This window comes from Mesoplodon mirus (assembly GCF_964341445.2).
Source record: "Mesoplodon mirus genome assembly, chromosome: 9".
NCBI lineage: Eukaryota > Metazoa > Chordata > Mammalia > Artiodactyla > Ziphiidae > Mesoplodon > Mesoplodon mirus.
In genome coordinates this window covers 11,355,857-11,374,473 of record NC_138985.1, presented here as the reverse complement: position 1 = coordinate 11,374,473, position 18,617 = coordinate 11,355,857, and the positions used below count along the sequence as shown (strand labels likewise).

General features: G+C 49.9%; 1 protein-coding gene across 2 annotated transcripts; it reads left to right on the top strand.

Annotated features, from left to right (window-relative positions):
* The first annotated feature begins 1,868 nt into the window (after window positions 1-1,868).
* Window positions 1,869-15,144, top strand: LOC309810663 (uncharacterized protein C7orf57 homolog). 2 transcript variants are annotated; one of them, XM_082632835.1, is made up of 7 exons: window positions 1,869-1,976; window positions 2,197-2,365; window positions 9,451-9,636; window positions 11,300-11,408; window positions 11,904-12,060; window positions 13,102-13,199; window positions 14,710-15,144. In XM_082632835.1, the coding sequence occupies exons 2-7, from the start codon at window positions 2,311-2,313 to the stop codon at window positions 14,885-14,887; spliced, it is 783 nt and encodes a 260-aa protein (XP_082488961.1). In that variant the 5' UTR covers window positions 1,869-1,976; window positions 2,197-2,310; the 3' UTR covers window positions 14,888-15,144. The 2 variants fall into 2 exon arrangements, with proteins under 2 accessions (XP_082488961.1, XP_082488960.1); XM_082632834.1 differs by having other exon boundaries at window positions 14,662-15,144.
* Window positions 15,145-18,617: the final 3,473 nt, after the last annotated feature.

Sequence of the window (18,617 nt, the reverse complement as noted above, 5' to 3'; positions counted from 1 at the left end):
TCAAGACTGGGCCAGCTGAGGATCCTGAAAATATTATATGAGGGCTGGATAAACCTCAGTTAGGGTTCATTCCCATCACAGGAGTTATCCTCTCGTTACCCAATTCGTACATCACCTGTCTTCTGCTAGATGTCTAGGGCTTTACTTGTGTAGCAGACACAGCACCTTGTTTAATTAAAGTTGCCAAATGACCACCTTTAAAGACATCTTGATTTTTCTTTTTTCTGCAGAAGAAAACCTTAGCTCCATTCTACCGCCCGGGCAAACAATGCTGTGACTTATGCAAAAGGAAGCCCTATTATTCTTAGTGACAGTCTACGTGCCTCTACCTGCAGTGGAACAACATTTGACATTGAAAAATGAAGTCTTGATTACTTTCAAGACTGGGCCAGCTGAGGATCCTGAAAATATTATATGAGGGCTGGATAAACCTCAGTTAGGGTTCATTCCCATCACAGGAGTTATCCTCTCGTTACCCAATTCGTACATCACCTGTCTTCTGCTAGATGTCTAGGGCTTTACTTGTGTAGCAGACGCAGCACCTTGTTTAATTAAAGTTGCCAAATGACCACCTTTAAAGACATCTTGATTTTTCTTTTTTCTGCAGAAGAAAACCTTAGCTCCATTCTACCGCCCGGGTGGTGGGAACCACAGGGTCTCCGGCGGCTAGTCCTCCCCCTCATTCTGTCCGGATGACCACGTCGTGGCCCCTGCTGCGGCCTCTGGGCTCACGGAGCACAGTGGGGAGCACGACTCACAATAGAGACCGAATCCAGGCGGGACAAAAGTTCGCACTGAAGTCAAGCGTTGGGACTCTGAACACTGTTCCGAGGAAACACCGCCAAAGACTTTTTTTTTTAAAGGATCTCTCAATTTCCAAACCAGAAATACTGAAAAAATAAAGCGTGTGGAAGGCGTTTACATGGTAATTTTACTACTGATACACAATTGGCAGGAATGGCTGTGTGCTGAGTTTTCCCAGGTACTTATTTGTCCTTTTTTAAAATTAATTAATTAATTAATATTTATTTTTGGCTGCGTTGGGTTTTCGTTGCTGTGCATGGGCTTTTTCTAGTTGCAGCGTGGGCTTTCTCTAGTTGCAGAGAGCAGGGCTACTCTTCGTTGGGGGTGCATGGGCTTCTCATTGCAGTGGCTTCTCTTGCTGTGGACCACGGGCTCTAGGCATGCGGACGTCAGTAGTTGTGGCTCGCGGGCTCTAGCGCGCAGGCTCAGTAGTTGTGACGCACAGGCTTAGTTGCTCCGCGGCATGTGGGATCTTCCCGGACCAGGGCTCGAACCCGTGTCCCCTGCATTGGCAGATGGCTTCTTAACCACTGCGCCACCAGGGAAGCCCTGTCCTCTTTTTTTAATGCATTAAATGAATAAGAGATTTCCAAGAAAATCCCTGTCGAATTTCTTGGACAGCAGGGAGGCGAGGGCGCACCAGAACTCTGAGGCCGGCCTCACCCCCAGCACGCCCCATGCCTCGCCCCGCCATCAGCGCGGCCTCGCCCAGGCCAGCACCGAGGCAACGCCCCTGTCAGCAGCGCAGTCACGCCCCCAACACGCCCTGAGGCCTCGCCCGGCCCTCAGCGCGGCCACGCCCAGGCCAGCACCGAGGCAACGTCCCTGTCAGCAGCGCAGTCACGCCCCCGCCACGTCCTGAGGCCTCGCCTGGCCAGCAGCGCGGCCACGCCCAGGCCAGCCCCTAGGCCACGCACTGGCGCCGGGCAGTTGATAGTAGGAGCCCGCGCTCTGCCCCTGGAGCTGATTGGCCAGCTGCGGCCCCTCACACTGCCCCGATTGGCTGCCGCTGCTTCCGCTGCGACCGCCGGTTGGCCCAGGCCGTTGCCCCGGCGACGCGGGTGCTGTGTTTCCGCGCCGCGCTGGGAGTTTGGGGTTGATCCCAGCCGCCCGCTGGAACAGAGTGACCTCGGACGCTGCAGGTGACAACCACCCAGACCCTAGGCCGGCAGGTGAGCGAGCGGGGTCAGACGGCCAGTGGGGTCTGGGCAGGGAGGGGGCCACCCGTCACCCGGGCCGGGGGTGGGGTACCTCGGGACCTGCTGTCCCCTGCTGTCTACTCGGCGTGTGTGTGTGTGCCCCTGCTGTATACCCGTGTGGATGTGCCCCTGCTGTATACCCTGCCTGGACTTGACCGCATGTCCCGAGTAGTAACGCCTGCATACCTGTCAGGTGGAGGAGGACAGACAGAGCAGGAACGGGGACCCGGCCTCTGCAGCTCAACCCCCGCGTCGGTTCCTGGTTCCCCCGAGAACAGAGAACAGCCGGTCCAGCGTGTCTCCCGGCATGAGGAGCACGAGCAAGGAGCTGCACGGCGCCGCGAGCCGCTATGCTCCCTGCGGTGAGTAGCCCGGGGAGAGGAACCCCGCGTTTGCTCTGCGGCTGGCTGGACTGGCTCACACCAGCGGGGGCGGCCGGGAGGGGACAGGACAACACAGGGTACCCTCAGAGAAAGCTGCACACTGCCCCTATGCCCCGGTGTGGAAGCAAGGCTTAAAGGGCAGCATGGGGGGAAACTAGGCTTGTTAGTTTGCTTGTTAGTTTTTCCCCTATATCCAACAAAAGAAAGCCAGGCTACCCACTGCTGTTGGAGCTTCTCAGTTGTGGGGGCGATAGCATCTCTGAAAATTTCTCTGTAACAGCAACCCTGTGTAAGTCTCACAGGGCTCTCCCTGTATGTTGGCTTGGGCCCTTTCATTTTCAGCTGCATCCCCATGTATTTCATTGATCACCTATCTCTTGCTCCTAATTTAGACCCCAACCAGGGTAGCTATGTCTCCTGCTTTAAGCACTGGGACACAGGAAACAAGCCTCTGGTGGAGGCTCCCACGGCAGTGGGCTTCTCACTGTGAAGCTGGCAGAAGGCAAGGAGGAAGACCTGGGTGCTGGAGGCTGGTTTTGCCTTGGTTTTTACGCTGCCCCATCTCGAGAAGGGCTGGAGAAGGCGGGAGGAGAAGAGAGCCCCAGAGCTCTGCCGGGAAAGGCAGGGTGAGGGCGGGCAGGGGGGCTGCGGGCAGTGGGACCAAGCGTGGCCTTCTTCACAGTCTCAACGTGCTTCTTGCCTGGAGCTCTGCTGTGGCCACTGTGGGTGGGTCCGTGGCTGTGCTGGGAATGGGGCAGGGGACAGGAGGCCTGGGTCCCCGTCTCCACGGTGGGCTCTCAGCCTGGGTCTGACGTCTCAGTGCCTTAGTGTGTGGCCTCCCCGTGTGAGCAGCGCAGGAGACGGCAACACTTGCCAGGTGCTTTGCTAAACGCGGTCACACTAACACTGAACTTCAGAACAACCTGCTGAGGGGTCCTTAGCCCTGGTTTATAGGTGAGGAAGCCGAGGCTCAGAGTTTCAGGAGGCTGCCCTGTTCTCCAAGGCCGCGGCGGCCCAAAGGCAGGGCTCCAGAGCCCCGTGGGATGTGCCCTCAGACGCCAGAGAGCTGTGGGGCTGAGTCACCTTGCGGTCTCTCTGAGCCTGGCTCCTATGGATAAAGCAAGCATGCAAGGGGGCAAGGGAGCTCGTAAAGAAATCTACATGGTACTTAAGTGATCTGGTGCCATACAAGTACTGATAATGTTTGAGGACAAGACAATTCTCGTTCCTTTAACCCTGTGTGTGTGTGTGTGTGTGTGTGTGTGTGTGTGTGTGTGTGTGTGGTGACAGTTGGTTCACAGTGACTCGTGTGCTGGTTCTCTGAGCAGGGCACGCAGTGATAAACAGCCAACTAATTTAGAGCTCAGTGCCCGCCCAAAGCTTCCAGTAATGAGAAGTAGACGCTACTCTGTTCTCTGTTGATTAATTAGTAATCAAAACACAGAGAGGAAAAATAAAGCTGGAACCGAATGCCTTCCCTCTAAAAGAAAATATTTGAGCTGAATACAATCAGATAAGATGGTCCTACCCATCCTCCTAGCTCTTGAATTAATTCTCTGTGAGCTTGGGCACACTTCTTTAAAGCTTTCCGGGGCAGGGTGGGGGAGTTTCTCCTTTTCAAAACTATAGTTTTTCCATTATACTGTTCATCTAATTACTGTTCTTTAGATATTTAAAAGATTTCCCATGAACATTCATTTTTATGCAATGAACTAGCTTTAGTTCCAAGTACAGATTGGGTGGCTAACTTTTAGCTTCAGAGGATGGTGACTTCTTGTTCCTGGGATCCATGTGTGCTTGTGTAAAGGGATCTATTCAGCACCGTTTTCCTGTGCTCCTGCTGTACCAGTCAGGGTTCTCTGTAGCCTAACGATATGTGTGTGTGTGTGTGTGTGTGTGTGTGTGTGTGTGTGGAGAGAAAGAGAGAGAGAGAGAGAGGGAGGGAGATTGACCGGAAGATTGATTTATTTTAAGGAACTGACTCACCAAGTTGTGTAGCAGGCAGGTCCAAGATCTGTAGGCCGGAGACCTAGGGGAGGGCTGATGCTGCAGTCCTGAGTCCAAAGGCTGTCTGGGGGCTGAATTCCTTCCTCCTCAGGAGACCTCAGTCTTTTCTCCTAAATCCTTGAACTGATGGCATAAGGCCCACCGACGTTAGGGAGACTTATCTGCTTTAGTCAGAGTCCATTGATTTGACTGTTAATCTCCTCTAAAAAGCACCTTCACAGTAACATGCCAGACTAAACATCTGGGAACTCTGGCCTAGCTAAGGCGACACGTAAAATTACCCATCACACCTGCCAGAAGCCAGTCCTATGTTAGAACCTGAACGCCATGCTTTTTTTTTTTTTTTTTTTGGCCACGACGCACAGCTTGTGGGATTTTAGTTCCCCGACCAGGGATTGAACCTGGGCCCTCGTCAATGAGAGTTCAGAGTCCTAACCACGGGACTGCCAGGGAGTTCCCTGAACACCATGCATTTTTGACAGCTGGTTCCAGTAAGCTCTTAAATGCAAGAGTTACTTGAGCTACGATAATGGCATCTTTCTTATTTCACCCTCCTGGATTTTGTGTCCAAAGTTTTCAATCAGCTGTGATATTGGACATGTGGTTAATCAGTTTCTGATGCAAAGAGTCACCAGAACACCAAGAGCCCGAGTGTCCCAGGGTCTTCTCTCTGTGGAGCCATAAGTGGGCCTGATCACTACAGGTCCCTGGGCTTCTGCCCACAGCTCTCGCTCCTGCCAGGGACCCTCACAGGTGGTCACAAAGCAGCCTGCAGGGCTGTGACTTGGGTGCCCACTGAGGGGGCCTCAGGGCTCTGACAAGGCCAGTTCAGCTCACCGCCCCCCCGCCGTGGCCACTCTGGGTGGGGCGGGGGGTTCAGATCGATGGGGAGGGAGGGCAGGGAGTAAGCTGGCCTGCATTCACCACCCCTGTTGGTCCTCCCACCCTCCGCTTCACGAGACCCTCTTCCCTAGAAATCCCACACCTTTATCTACACTCACCACACTTCACCCTTGTGGGACCAGACTTGATGTTTCCATGGAAGCCACACGCAGCCCACCCCTGCCAATCTGCGGCCCGAGATGCTTCCCACAGCATGAGGAAGCCCGGGACAAAGCCCCCCGCCCCGCCGCCCCGCCCCGTTCAGCCACCCTCCTGAGTGCTGCTCCCCTTTGCTGTCTGAGGACGACTCGGATGTCCCGCTTTGGCCTCAAGCAAAAGAAAAGCTGGGTGGGGTTCAGATGACACTGTTTGCCATGAAGCCTCCCTGATGGCGGCACGCAGCCCTGCATCTTTCTGCTCCTGTCGAATTAGCAAACCTGTTCGGTTAGGCCCTTACTTCTTTCTCAGTGTTTGTTTGTTTGTTTTTCCAATTGGAGTCTAGTTGATCCACAATATTGTGTTCGTTTCAGGTGTACAGCAAAGTGATTCACTTATACATATATATCTATTCTTTTTCATATTCTTTTCCATTATAGGTAGATATTGAGTAGAGTTCCCTGTGCTATACAGTAGGTCATTATAGATTATCTGTTTTATTTATAGTAATGTACATATGTGAATCTCAACCTCCTAATTTATCCCTCCCACCCACCTTTCCTCTTTGGTAACCATAAGTTTGTTTTCTATGTTTGTGAGTCTGTTTCTGTTTTGTAAATAAGCTCATTTGTATCATTTTTTTTAGATTCCACATATAAGTGATATATGTGGAATTTGTCTTTCTCTGTCTGACTCTGACTTACTTCACTTAGTATGATAATCTCTAGGTCCATCCATGTTGCTGCAAATGGCATTATTTCATTCTTTTTTATGGCTGAGTAATATTCCATTGTATATATGTAGCACATCTTCTTTATCCATTCATCTGTCAGGGGACATTTAGGTTGCTTCCATGTCCTGGCTATTGTAAATAGTGCTGCTTATGAACATAGGGGTGCCTGTATCTTTTTGAATTAGAGTTTTCATCTTTTCTGGATACATGCCCAAGAGTGGGATTGCAGGATCATATGGTAGCTCTATTTTAATTCTTTTAAGGAAACTCCATAGTGTTCTCCATAGTGGCTACACCAATATACATTCCCACCAACAGTGTAGATGGGTTCCCTTTTCTCCACACCCTCTCCAGCATTTATTATTTTTAAAATTAATTAATTAATTAATTTTTGGCTGTGTTGGGTCTTTGTTGCTGTGTGTGGGCTTTCTCTAGTTGCAGTGAGCAGAGGCTACTCTTCGTTGTGGTGCGCGGGCTTCTCATTGCAGTGGCTTCTCTTGTTGCGGAGCACGGCTTCAGTAGTTGTGGCACGAGGGCTCAGTAGTTGTGGCTTGCGGGCTCTAGAGCACAGGCTCAATAGTTGTGGCACATGGGCTTAGTTGTGGGATCTTCCTGGACCAGGGCTCGAACCCGTGTACCCTGCACTGGCAGGTGGATTCTTAACCACTGCACCATAAGGGCAGTCCCAGCATTTATTATTTGTAGACTTTTTGATGATGGCTATTCTGACTGTTGTGAGGTGATAACTCATTGTAGTTTTGATTTGCACTTCTCTAATAATTAGTGATGTTGAGCATCTTTTCATTTGCCTATTGGCCACCTGTATGTCTTCTAAATGTTTATTAAACCTAAATGTTTATTTAGGTTTTCTGCCCATTTTTTGATTGGATTGTTTAGTTTTTTGTTATTGAGTTGTACGAGCTGTTTGTATATTTTGGACATTAAGCCCTTGTCCATCACATAGTTTGCAAATATTTTCTCCCAGTCCATAGGTTGTCTTTTCGTTTTGCTTAGATTTCCTTTTCTATGCAAAAGCTTATACGTTTGATTAGGTCCCGCTTGTTTATTTTTGCTTTTATTTCTATTGCCTTGGGAGACTGACCTAAGAAAATGTTGCTACAATTTATGTCAGAGAATGTTTTGCCTATGTTCTCTTCTAGAAGTTTTATGGCGTCATGTCTTATATTTCAGTCTTTAAGCCATTTTGAGTTTATTTTTGTGTGTGAGAGAGGGAGTGTTCTAATTTCATTGATTTACATGTGGCTGTCCAACTTTCCCAACACCACTTGCTAAAGAGACTGTCTTTTCCTCATCGTATATTCTTGCCTCCTTTGTCACAGATTAATTGACCCTAGGTGTCTGGGTTTATTTCTGGGCTCTTTATTCTGTTCCACTGATCTGTAGGTCTGTTTTTGTGCCGATACCACACTGTTTTGATTACTGTAGCTTTGTAGTTTTGTCTGAAGTCTGGAACAGTTATGTCTCCAGCTTTTTCTTTTTCCTCAGGATTGCTTTGGCAATTCTGGGTCTTTTGTGGTCCCATATAAATTTTAGGATTATTTGTTCTAGTTCTGTGAAAAATGTCACGGGTAATTTGATAGGCATCATGTTAAAGCTGTAGATTGCTTTGGGTAGTATGGCCATTTTAACAATACAGTAAGTCCCCTACATACAAACAAGTTCCATTCTGAGAGTGCATTCGTAAGTCCAATTTGTTCATAAGTCAAAAAAATTTCGCCTACGTAACCAAATAATACAATCGGCTATATAGTACTGTATTATAATAGGTTTATAATACTTCTCACACAAATAATACATAAAAAACAAACAAAAAATAAAGAAAATATTTTTAATCATACAGTACAGTGCCTTGAAAAGTACAGTACAACAGCTGGCATCCAGGGGCTGGCATCCAGTGAACAGGCAAGAAGAGTTACTGACTGGAGGATGGAGAGGAGGTGGGAGATGGTAGAGCTGAAGGATCCACAGCAATAGGAGACGGAGGGTGAGCTGCAATTTCACTCACGCCTGATGTTGATGGCACAGGTTTTGGTTCCTTGCTGGAACCAGATGCATGTTCACATCTTTGAAAGTTTGCAACTTAAAGGTTCGTATGTAGGGAACTTACTGTATTAATTCTTCCAACCCAAGAGCATGGGATATCTTTCCATTTCTTTGAATCATCTTCAGTTTCCTTTATCAATGTTTTATAGTTCTCAGCATATAAGTCTTTTGCCTCCTTGGTCAGGTTTATTCCTAGGTTGTTTTTTTTTCTTTTTGATGTGATTTTAAAAGGGATTTTTTTTTTTACTTTCCCTTTCTGATATTTCATTGTTACTGTAAAGAAATGCAACAGATTTCTGTAATCTTGTATCCTGCTACCTGGTTGAATTCATTTATCAGTTCTAGTAGTTTTTGTGTGGAGTCTTTAGGGTTTTCTATATGTAGTATCATGTCATCTGCATATAATGACAATTTTACCTCTTCCCTACCAATTTGAAAACTTTTAACTTCTTTTTCTTGTCTGATTGCTGTGGCTAGGACTTCTAATACTATGTTGAATAGAAGTGGTGAGAATGGGCATCCTTGTCTTGCTCCAGATTTTAGTGGGAAGGCTTTCAGCTTTTTACCATTGAGTATTATGCTGGCTGTGGGTTTGTCATAAATAGCTTTTATTATGTTGAGATATGATCCCTCTGTGCCCACTTTGGTAAGAGTTTTTATCATGATATCTCAGTGTTTATAAAGTTCTAAGTTGATCAAATCTTGGCTAACATTTGGTCACATAGTCCAGAGGCTTGCCCACATTTTAAGTGCTTTGCGATCTTTCAGGAATGTGTACTCCCGGAAATGCAGTTTAGTCCCAATTCATGGAGGATTGAAGGAGAAGAGAGAGACAGCTGCACACGTAGGGGATTTGGATACCTCACTGGGAGGCTAAAAACCCCAGGGAAGGGCTCTGCTCTCACTGCTTTGGGACAGAGGGGCAGCCAGTAGAAGACAGGCCAGCAGGCCTCCTAGAAGGTGCTCGTCATCTGCTGGGCACTGTGGCTGCTGCCCGTGGCCTTTAGGGACTGTTAACTGCACGACCGGCAGGGTTATGCCTCAGGTAACAGGTGTTTACAAGAGGGCAGTTTCACCTGTGCCGGTGCCCCATGTTGATGTCCTCTACTGGTGTCCTGGGAGGGTGTGACGCCCTCCCTGGTGTAGTTGTCTTCTGGGCAGTGGACCAAACCAGCCTGGATTCCTTAAGTAATGACCTGACCCTTGGCCTCCTCTTCCCTAGATTGGTATTACCAACTTCCTGCGAAGCAGCCTGAGAAAGCTGTGGATGCCCCGCCAGCGTCCCAGATCCCAGGCCTCAGTGACCAGAGGGAAGCCCCCCGTGGGTACACGCCCGGGGAACGAAGGTACTTGGTGAAGGAAACGGACTCAGAGTACGTGAAGCTATCGAAGCAAGGCGGCCAGCCCGGTGAGCACCGCAGGCTTGTGCTTTGTGGCGGGAGTGACACGGTCGTCTGGTCATTGTGTCTTCCCTGTAAAAATATGTGAAGTGTATGAGCTTTGTCCAAGGCCGTAGGAAGTCCGGGCGTGCTGCCGTTTATGGGAAAGACCCACTAGGCTGTGAGTTCACCGAATTGGGATTTTCCTTCTGAGTGACACCCCTGCAGTGACTCCCGTGCCCACCTCCCTGTCTAACTGCAGTCGCCCAGCTCAGGGCCACCCCTTCCCCAGTCGCCTGTAAAGCATCTGTGTTCCTGTTGCTCTGTGTCACCGTCCCTCATCCTGTGTATTAATATCTTCTTGGTAATGGAGGCCAGGGAGGAGTGGCCATGGTGATGTTGATGAACATCACACTTTTATCCATGATGTAACTGAGAAAGGCCTGCTCAGCTGTGCTAATTAAAGTTGCTGGTCAAGTTAGGAGTCACATCTATCTAGCACACCTTCTGGCTGGCCTTTGTGGTGAACGAGCCTGAGAAACGCGGACCTTTCTCTCTCTCTTTCTGACCCCTGTTCCTGCTGTGGAGATTGTCACGGGGAGAGTGGGCGACATGGCAGAGGGCAGTACCTGGCTTTAATGGTCAGAAGCCCGGAACTGACCATGTGATTCACTGCGTGTAAAGCACAGAAGGTGCGCCACCTCCCCACTCCCCAGCCACCTGTTAAAAGGACATTAGTGGGACCGCTGGCAGAATCTGAACAAGACGTGTAAGCTGGATAAAAGGATTGCATCACACTGATTTCCTGATTTTGATCCCTACACTGTGATTATGTCATAACTGTCTCTGAAAGCCTCCCAAGCAGTCCCCCAAACAGCAATGACAGTGGCAGTACTAATGGTTGGGGGAGGGGGAGAGAGAGGAAGAGCAATAAAGCGAATGGGAAACGAAACCCAACATTTGAGGAGTCTGGGTGAACGGTTTAGGGCAATTCATACCATTGTTTGGACCTTTTGTCTAAGTCTGAAACATTTAAAAATGGAAAGTTCGAAAAAGAAAACAGTTAAACACGTCTCGCTAATAGTAAGAACAGTCGATGCTGGCCGTGGCGCCCGCTTCCCCGCCTGACTGACCCCTGCCTGGGAAAAGCCCTCAAGCCGGGGGAGGGGACGAAGACCTGGCAGCAAGTGGGGGAATCGGGAACTGGAGCCCGAGCGCGTCTCTGACCCTCTCAGCCTGGCTCCAAGCGGGGCACCGGTTAACACTCCCCCTGCCCCCAGGATTTAGAGGGGCCGGTGCCCCGCTTCCCACCGGAAACCTGGAGGGGGCGGCTCACCCCAGAACTGCCGCGTGGGGGGTGGAGAACAGACTGTCCTGGGCAGAGAGAGGAGCCAGGGCGCAGCCCCCCGGGGGGCCCGAGGAGTTGTGTCCCCGCAGATACCGCCCTGGAGCAAGGACCCCTCCCCTCCCCCCAGAGACAGGGAGGAGGTGGCCGGCGGCGGGGCAGGGGTGCAGGAGGGATGTCCTCTGGGCACCAGGCAGCACGAGCACTGGCGGGTGAGGACCGCGGACACCCCGGCGTGCTGCCCCCCGGCCCAGTGGGGCCCAGGAGGAGAGCCGGTCCCCTGGTCGCTTCGACCTGCCCGCTGGTAATGCGCAGGCCGCTTACAGCCGTGTCTTTTTGGCCTCGAGATCTGTTGAAGCACTTTGCCTCCGGGACCAGGAAGGGCTCCCCCGTGGCCTACTCCGTGCCAGACTGGTACGGCCACCACAGCCAGCCGCCGACGGCCAACCGGAGGCAGTGAGTATCCTGACCCCCGCGTTGCGGCCCCGCCCAGGCCTGCGTCCCCAGCCTCTGACCTCCGCGCCCGGCCTCTCCGCCCGCCGCCTCCCTGCAGCCCACTGTCTCCGGGAGGCTGGGCGCCCCCTTCCGTCCCGTCCTTGCTGGAGGTCCGCTGGTTGCCCAGCTTCTCCCTGGCACTGCATCCCGGAGGGCCCCTCCCTCTCCCTCCCCTCTCCTCCCCTCCCCTCCCCTCCCTCTCCCCTCCCCTCCCTCTCCCTCCCCTCCCTCCCCTCCTCCCCTCCCCTCCCTCTCCTCCCCCCCCTCTGCTACCGGCCTGGACTTTATCCTAGCAGAACCAGGAGCCCAGAAAATGAGGGGGCTGTGGGTGGGCGGGGACCGGAGAAGGTCAGAGCTGGGTGCTGGGGCGGGGGAAGGGGAAGGGGGGAGGCAGGGAGGGGAGGTCAGGAGGTGGCCCTAAGCCGCGGGCCGGGGCCCTTCCGTCCGTTCCTGCAGGGTCCCCGCTGTGTCCATACCGGATTACATGGTTCATGAAGACTCTCACCCCGGTCACGCCAGTGGCAACTACGAGTACAGAAGGGGGCCCTTCGACTTCGACATGAAGACGGTTTGGCAAAGAGAGGCCGAGGAACTGGAAACGGAGGAAAAAAAGGTGACTGGAGCCCCACTAGACGGCATGGCTTTGCTTGCCGCCCGGAGCACGCCCCCGCGATGTGCTTGTCGGCAGGGTGTGTCTCGTGGCCCCGGGGTCTGCACTGTAAATTCGATCTGCTCAAAGGCCAGAGGCCACGGGAAATTAGCTTCCTTCTTGTCCTTATGAATTCACCCCTTGAGGTAAGATTGCCTTTCACTGAGCGAGTTTTAACGAGCTGACGCTCGTCTCCGGGAAAGTTGGCCGTCACTTCTCATCTGCCCGGATAGAAAGGACATTCACCAGGTTCTGAACAAGCCCGTTCTGTTTACGAGTTTAACATTCCCCGAAATACTCTGTACGGACAAGAAGGGAAGAGGAGACGCTGCTTCTCTTCTGTGCAAACCCTGGGTATTTGTATTTGACCTTGAAGGAGCACCGACTGCAGGGCAACACACTTTCAAGGCATTTCTGTTTCAAAGGCACCCTGTAGAGGCCATCTCGGGTCAGTGGCTTCCTGGTGGCAGCGTCTCGGTTCACGGGGCTGGCGTGGCTCCTGGGACGTGGGGGTCTGTGGGTGAACTGGTGACATTCACGTTAAAACCGGCAGTGAGTCCTGACGATGAGCAAGGCTGGCCGCCCTCCCCCCGCACAACAGGGGAGCGGCCTCGCTGGCTGGCAGGTTCCTTGCCTGACCCCAGCCCGCTTCACAGTGTCTGCTTGGAAGAGAAACCCTGGACGTTTATTCCGGGGCTCACAGAATTGAGCACCGTGCACAGCGTCAGCTGCGTGCAGCAGCCCGGCTGTCTGTCCTCAAGACACCCGGTCCCAGCCCTGAGCCTGGCTCTGGGGGGTTGGCGTGTTCAGTGAGCGGGCTGCTCCTGGCGACGCTTCCCAGCAGTAAACAGAGGCTTCGGGTGCTAACCAGGGTCACGGTGCCCGTGCCCTATACAAGGCTGGACGCTGTACTGCCGCCAAACCATTGACAGAGCCGTGCAGGGGCTGAGAAAGTGCAGGGAGCAAACACTTCTAAGTCAGGGTTTTGTGTGTTTCTCTGTACAGGTGAGGCTACCAGCCATCAAGTCCATGTATCCGAGCAAAGCCGGGACCCCGCTTGGCCCCAAAGACCCTGCAGGAAGCAAACTGTCCTTTCCCGCCATGTAAGTGCACGGGCTGCACCAGCGTGGTCTGGATTTGGTTTGGGTTTGGTCTTTGGTCCAAGGGACCACAGTGACAACCATGACTCCAGTACACGATGCTGATGCCAGCCTAACGGTATTCGCTTCCCAGCAGCAGGTTGTGGTGATGTGACTTCAATGGCACAACTTCCCATGGCCTGGCCCTGTCTACTGGCCTCCTCTTCCATTTTCCCTTCCCTCCGGATGCCCCGCCGGGCCCCTGTGGACCCCACCCTCCCCCACCCTGAGCGCTGAGCTGAGCTCTGTCCTCTTGTCATCCTGTGTCACCCAAGCTCGCCCTATAAACTTGGGGCCCCATGTGTGTGCTACTCAGTGCTGACAGTCTCTGTCCCCAAGGCCTGGACCCCGGTGTCTGCGCCTAGTGAGCCCTCGGCTCTGTGTTCAGCTGGAACCTCTGTCGGGCGCCCTGACACTTCATGACCCGCCCAGCTGGAGAGGGGGTCCCTGAGGCCTTCTGTTTCTCTCCCCTTTCCCAGAATCCCACTGCAGTGCTAGAATTAATGGCATTAATTGTCTGACTACTTCTTACAATTTCTTCTCCTCTACTCTAGTGGGGCTCGGGGAGGAGCGATCCATCAGTTACATTGTGTGACAAATGCCGTGAAAGCACCACACTCAGCCTGCGAGGGCAAAAAAATGATATCTATCTATCATCCATCTAACTATCTATCTATCTATCTATCTCTGTATACCTCTATGTCTTTCTATCTATCTATATCTATCTATATTTTTATATCTACCTATCTCTCTATCTCCTTATCTATCTATCTGTCTATCTATATATATATATAGAGAGAGAGAGAGCCCACCAGAGCCATTAGGAAGACTCTTGACAACAGAGTGATTTACAAGTAAGAAACCCGAGGCTGGGAGGGCACAGGTGATATGCGTCACGTGACGCATATCACGTGTTTTACATCCCATCTCCCCCGCCTCTCCTAATGGAGGTTATGATAAGGTCTGCAAAGATGTAAATGACAGAGAGAAGACAGAAGTGTGTAAAGAAGCAGCAGCTAATCTTTAACGTGCACAGGGAAGAACTAATTAAGAAAGGAACAATTTGTTTGAAAGTGGTAGAGTCTGAGTCACTCATCCCTCCCCAGGGAAGGGGCGGTTCTTTCAGAAGAAGGCATCCCTGGGAAATGCTGGAATTCTTCTTCTTCTCATTGGCTGTTCTGAAGAAAGGTTTTGGAAACTGAACTAAGTATGCACTCACTGTGTACAAGGATGCTTGGAGGTTACTTCCTTATGCTTCAAAGTGGAGAGAGATTGAGAAAGAGAGATAGAGGGAGAGAGGGAGAAGCGTCTCTGTCGTGTCTTCAGGGGCGTAACGCATATAATTTACCATCAGTATGTTCGCTGAGAACGCTTCTGGATTCTCCTTCACCTTTGTAATTATGTACTTAATTTTTCTCTTTTTGAGGCCTGGTCAAAAAACCAGTTCACCCACAAACTTTTCCAAACTTATTAGCAATGGATATAACGCTGAGTGGTTACAGCAGCAAGCAGACCCAGACAAGAGGACCCCGCAGACATCCAGGGCCTCTGCTTTGTCTCCATCCCAGTCTCCGTGGGACACCGAGCCGCCCCCAGACCCAGAGGCTCTGGAAGGTGCCAAGGAAGGCCCAGGTGAAGTGCACGGCCCCTGAGACCCCTTGTGTCATTACCTACATCATAATGAGTGATCTAAACACCGCATAAAACACCTACAGAGTTATTGAGGGTACAGTTACACATGAGGATAATATATATTGTGCTTCCTTCCTCTTTATTCAGATGAATAGCAAAAGTCATTATTTCTGTGGCTTTACATTTTCTTTTAGTTGTCAAAAATTCTGATGCTTTACAGGGAGATCAGCTCGGTGCTTTGTGACTGCCTGGAGGGGTGGGAGGGAGGGAGATGCAAGAGGGAAGGGATATGGGAACATATGTATATGTATAACTAATTCACTTTGTTATAAAGCAGAAACTAATACACCATTGTGAAGCAATTATACTCCAATAAAGTTGTAAAAAAAAATTCTGATGCTTTATGTGTTGTACCACACACACAATATCAGTTTTAGTCTCCTGTGTCCAAAAGATTCTGACCCCTGCAATGCTTGGTCCTCTCTGAGTCAGCTTCAGATAAAGCCCCAGTTCTTGAAAAGAACTCACAGTTCAAGCTTGAATTTGTTCCATTATCAGCATTTCTTAAACTCTGTCATTAAACTTTGAATAGCTTAGACATTTCCCTGAAATTTGCTGTTCAAAACAGTTTATTAGTTTGATTTTTAACAATCACTGTCACAGGGACAATTAGTCTTATTTTGGGCCATGTCCATCTTAAGGTCTATCGAGTATGATGTTTAGTTTCTGTAGCTCTAGAACTTACTGACCATTTGCCTTTAGGAAACTTACTTTCACTCTGAGGCTTCATTTCTCTGATTAAGGAGGAAGGAGCTGTGTTGTGTCTCTTCAAGCACCTCAAGTGTTTTATGTGATGTTTTGTAAACGTGAGCTCTGCCCGTCTTCCAGTCCGGTGGGCACCACGCTGGCCTGGCCAGTGTCAATGATACTCTCTCTCCATTGTCATCATGATGCCATTTTAAGTCATACAAACTTTTACTGATTTTTAAGGAATTATTGAGAGTAATTCTTTTAAAATTCGCCTTTTATTAAATTGAACAACTAATGCACTCGTCCTTTATTACAGCGTCTTCTCCTCCAAGTGAGTATTTATAGAGAAACTGACCTGCATCCAAGTATAGAAAGTGTCTCAGACACAAAAACAATTGATGGACATAGTTCTTCAATCTGAAGATGATGCATCTCAGAAGGCTGTGAGGTCCCTCTCCAAACTACCCATGTTCTAACTACAAAAGCTGGTGACATCTATGTCTTTAAAAAGTCAGAGTTCTAGGACTTCCCTGGCAGTCCAGTGGTTAGGACTCCGCGCTTCCATTGCAGGGGGCGCGAGTTCCATCCCTGGTCAGGGAACTAAGATCCTGCATGCTGCGCAGAGGGGCCCCCCCAAAAAAAAGAAAAAGAAAACGAAAAAAAAGACTTCTAGAAACACAGTTTGGGGACAGCAAAAGAAGGACCACTTACATTATTACAACAGAATTATTCTTTTATGCATATCACACAAGGTAAAGCATATTCCAGTTTACTTCAGAAGCATACATTTTATTAGACACTATGTGAGAAATGTGGGTTTAAATAATGGTAAAGAAGTGAAAGGCCAGGAGAGGCCTCTAAATACAGATGCCCCTATATACACTACCAAATGTAAAATAGATGGTTAGCGGGAAGCAGCCACATAGCAAAGGGAGATCAGCTCGGTGCTTTGTGACCACCTAGAGGGGTGGGATAGGGAGGGTGGGAGGGAGGGAGACGCAAGAGGGAGAGGATATGCGGATATTTGTATATGTATGGCTGATTCACTTTGTTGTAAAGCAGAAACTAACACACCATTGTAAAGCAATTATACTCCAATAAAGATGTTAAAAAAGAAAAAAACACAGATGCCCCAGGCACAAAGGCCCACCTGCACAGGGTCTCTGAGGGGTTTTAGTATTGTTTTTCTGCATGGTCTTAAGTAGATAGAATTTACCTCACCACCACCAAAATATCTGATCTGGTCAAGGAACTGTCGTTGGACGTTAAGGTGATACACTTCCTGCTGGGAAATAAATCATTGCAGTGCTATATAATCCACGTGTTTAAATTAGCAGCAAGACCCTCTTAATCTCAGAGGAAATTCTTAACAGTTCAAAATTAGTGGAAGACCAGGTAGGCTTGGTAAAGCCCCTGTAACCGGGAAGAATCACCGTTTGGCTGAGCAGACCTGCCTCTGCGCATTCTCCGGGTCGCCCAGGTGTCGCTGCCCGGGTGCCGCACCGCCCTCCCCAGAACTTCAGATCCGGCCGCGCGGCGCGCTGGGGCTGACCTCGGCCACTCGCTACCCTCTGTCTCCCGTTCCTCCTCCTCTTCTTGTCCATCCTGGCTTTTAACGTGATGAACAGCAATCGCCCACCGGAGCTTGCCTTTTCCTTACACGGAACCCCGCCCCGAGCCGGCCGCTGCAACTGTCTGGACCTCATCAAGGCTGCTTTGGTGTGTTTTCCCTCCACCTGTCCCAGGATTATCATTTTTTCACTGCAATTTTTGCAGCCTCTCGAGGTGTTTCTGACACGCCAGATAGCTAGCTGGCCTTTTAGATGAGTGGCACCGTTAACGCAGGTGCGCAGGGTGCAGTGTCGGGGTGCACGGTGGGGGCCGGGCAGCATCCCCTGGGGCCGCAACAGCCCGGTGGAGCTGAGCCGCTCCCCTGCCCAGGCCGCGCTCCACTGCGCGTTCAGCTCCGCCCTCCTGTGTCAGCAGAACCTTCTCGGCACGTGCGGGCTTGAAGACTCAGCGATCACCAGCCGCCTGCAAGTTGGAGGCTGATGTTTCCGACGTGCGATTTGTGGCTGCGGGTAGGACCGTGCAGTAGATTTTTGTGTAGATTTAAGTAACTATCCTTATAAATAGATGCAGAGGTACACGTTTTCTTTTAGTTAAAATTAATAGGTGCAATTTTTAAATTTATAAAACGCGCCAGCTTTTGTCTCTTTGCCCTTAAAGTCTTATCTTTATTTTGCGCTGCAGGTCCAGTAGCACCTCCATCCGCCTCAGCGCCCGCGGAGCGCAGATAAACCCCGCTGTGATGTGCAGCTAGGACCTACGTAACAGCTATAGTTAAAAGGCTCCTGTTACAGTTTGTTAACATAGATTCTCACGAAATGATCCATCTTAGAACAGATTGGACGTCACTGCTGCGTAGATGGTGCCAGTGTTGGGTTTTGTTTCTTGCATCCTTCTGGGACGCCGGACGCGTGGCCTTTGCGCCGCTGCGCCTCGCTGGCCTGGGAAGCCCCAGGGTCTCGGAACGGGCCACTTCCTTCCCACCCTCGGCCGACGTCACCACCTGCCGTGTGAGCCTCTACTGGCACCACTTCTGTTGAAATCTACGGTTTAGACACTTAACTGGAAATAACTCACCCAAAAGCTTTTTCACTATTTGGTCCTGTAATCTTTGTAGGAATAATTTTTCTGTTACAAAAAAGTATTTAATTCCAGAATATTGTGCAATAGTTTATATTAAGAAACAGATTAATTTATTATGTCTTGAAATTTTAAACATTTAGTATGAAAACATTGTAGCACTTGCTAGTTTTAAATGTTTGAAAATATTTTTGCCATAAACTGAAATCCATAATAGTGAACATTTATTATTTTGTATTAAGTAAAATATGTTTAATTTAAATATTTAATTTAGTAGTCTTAACAAAAATGTTTTACTACTCAGACAATTCTCTCAGTTTATAAATTTCATTACTATTTATATGTAAGTAA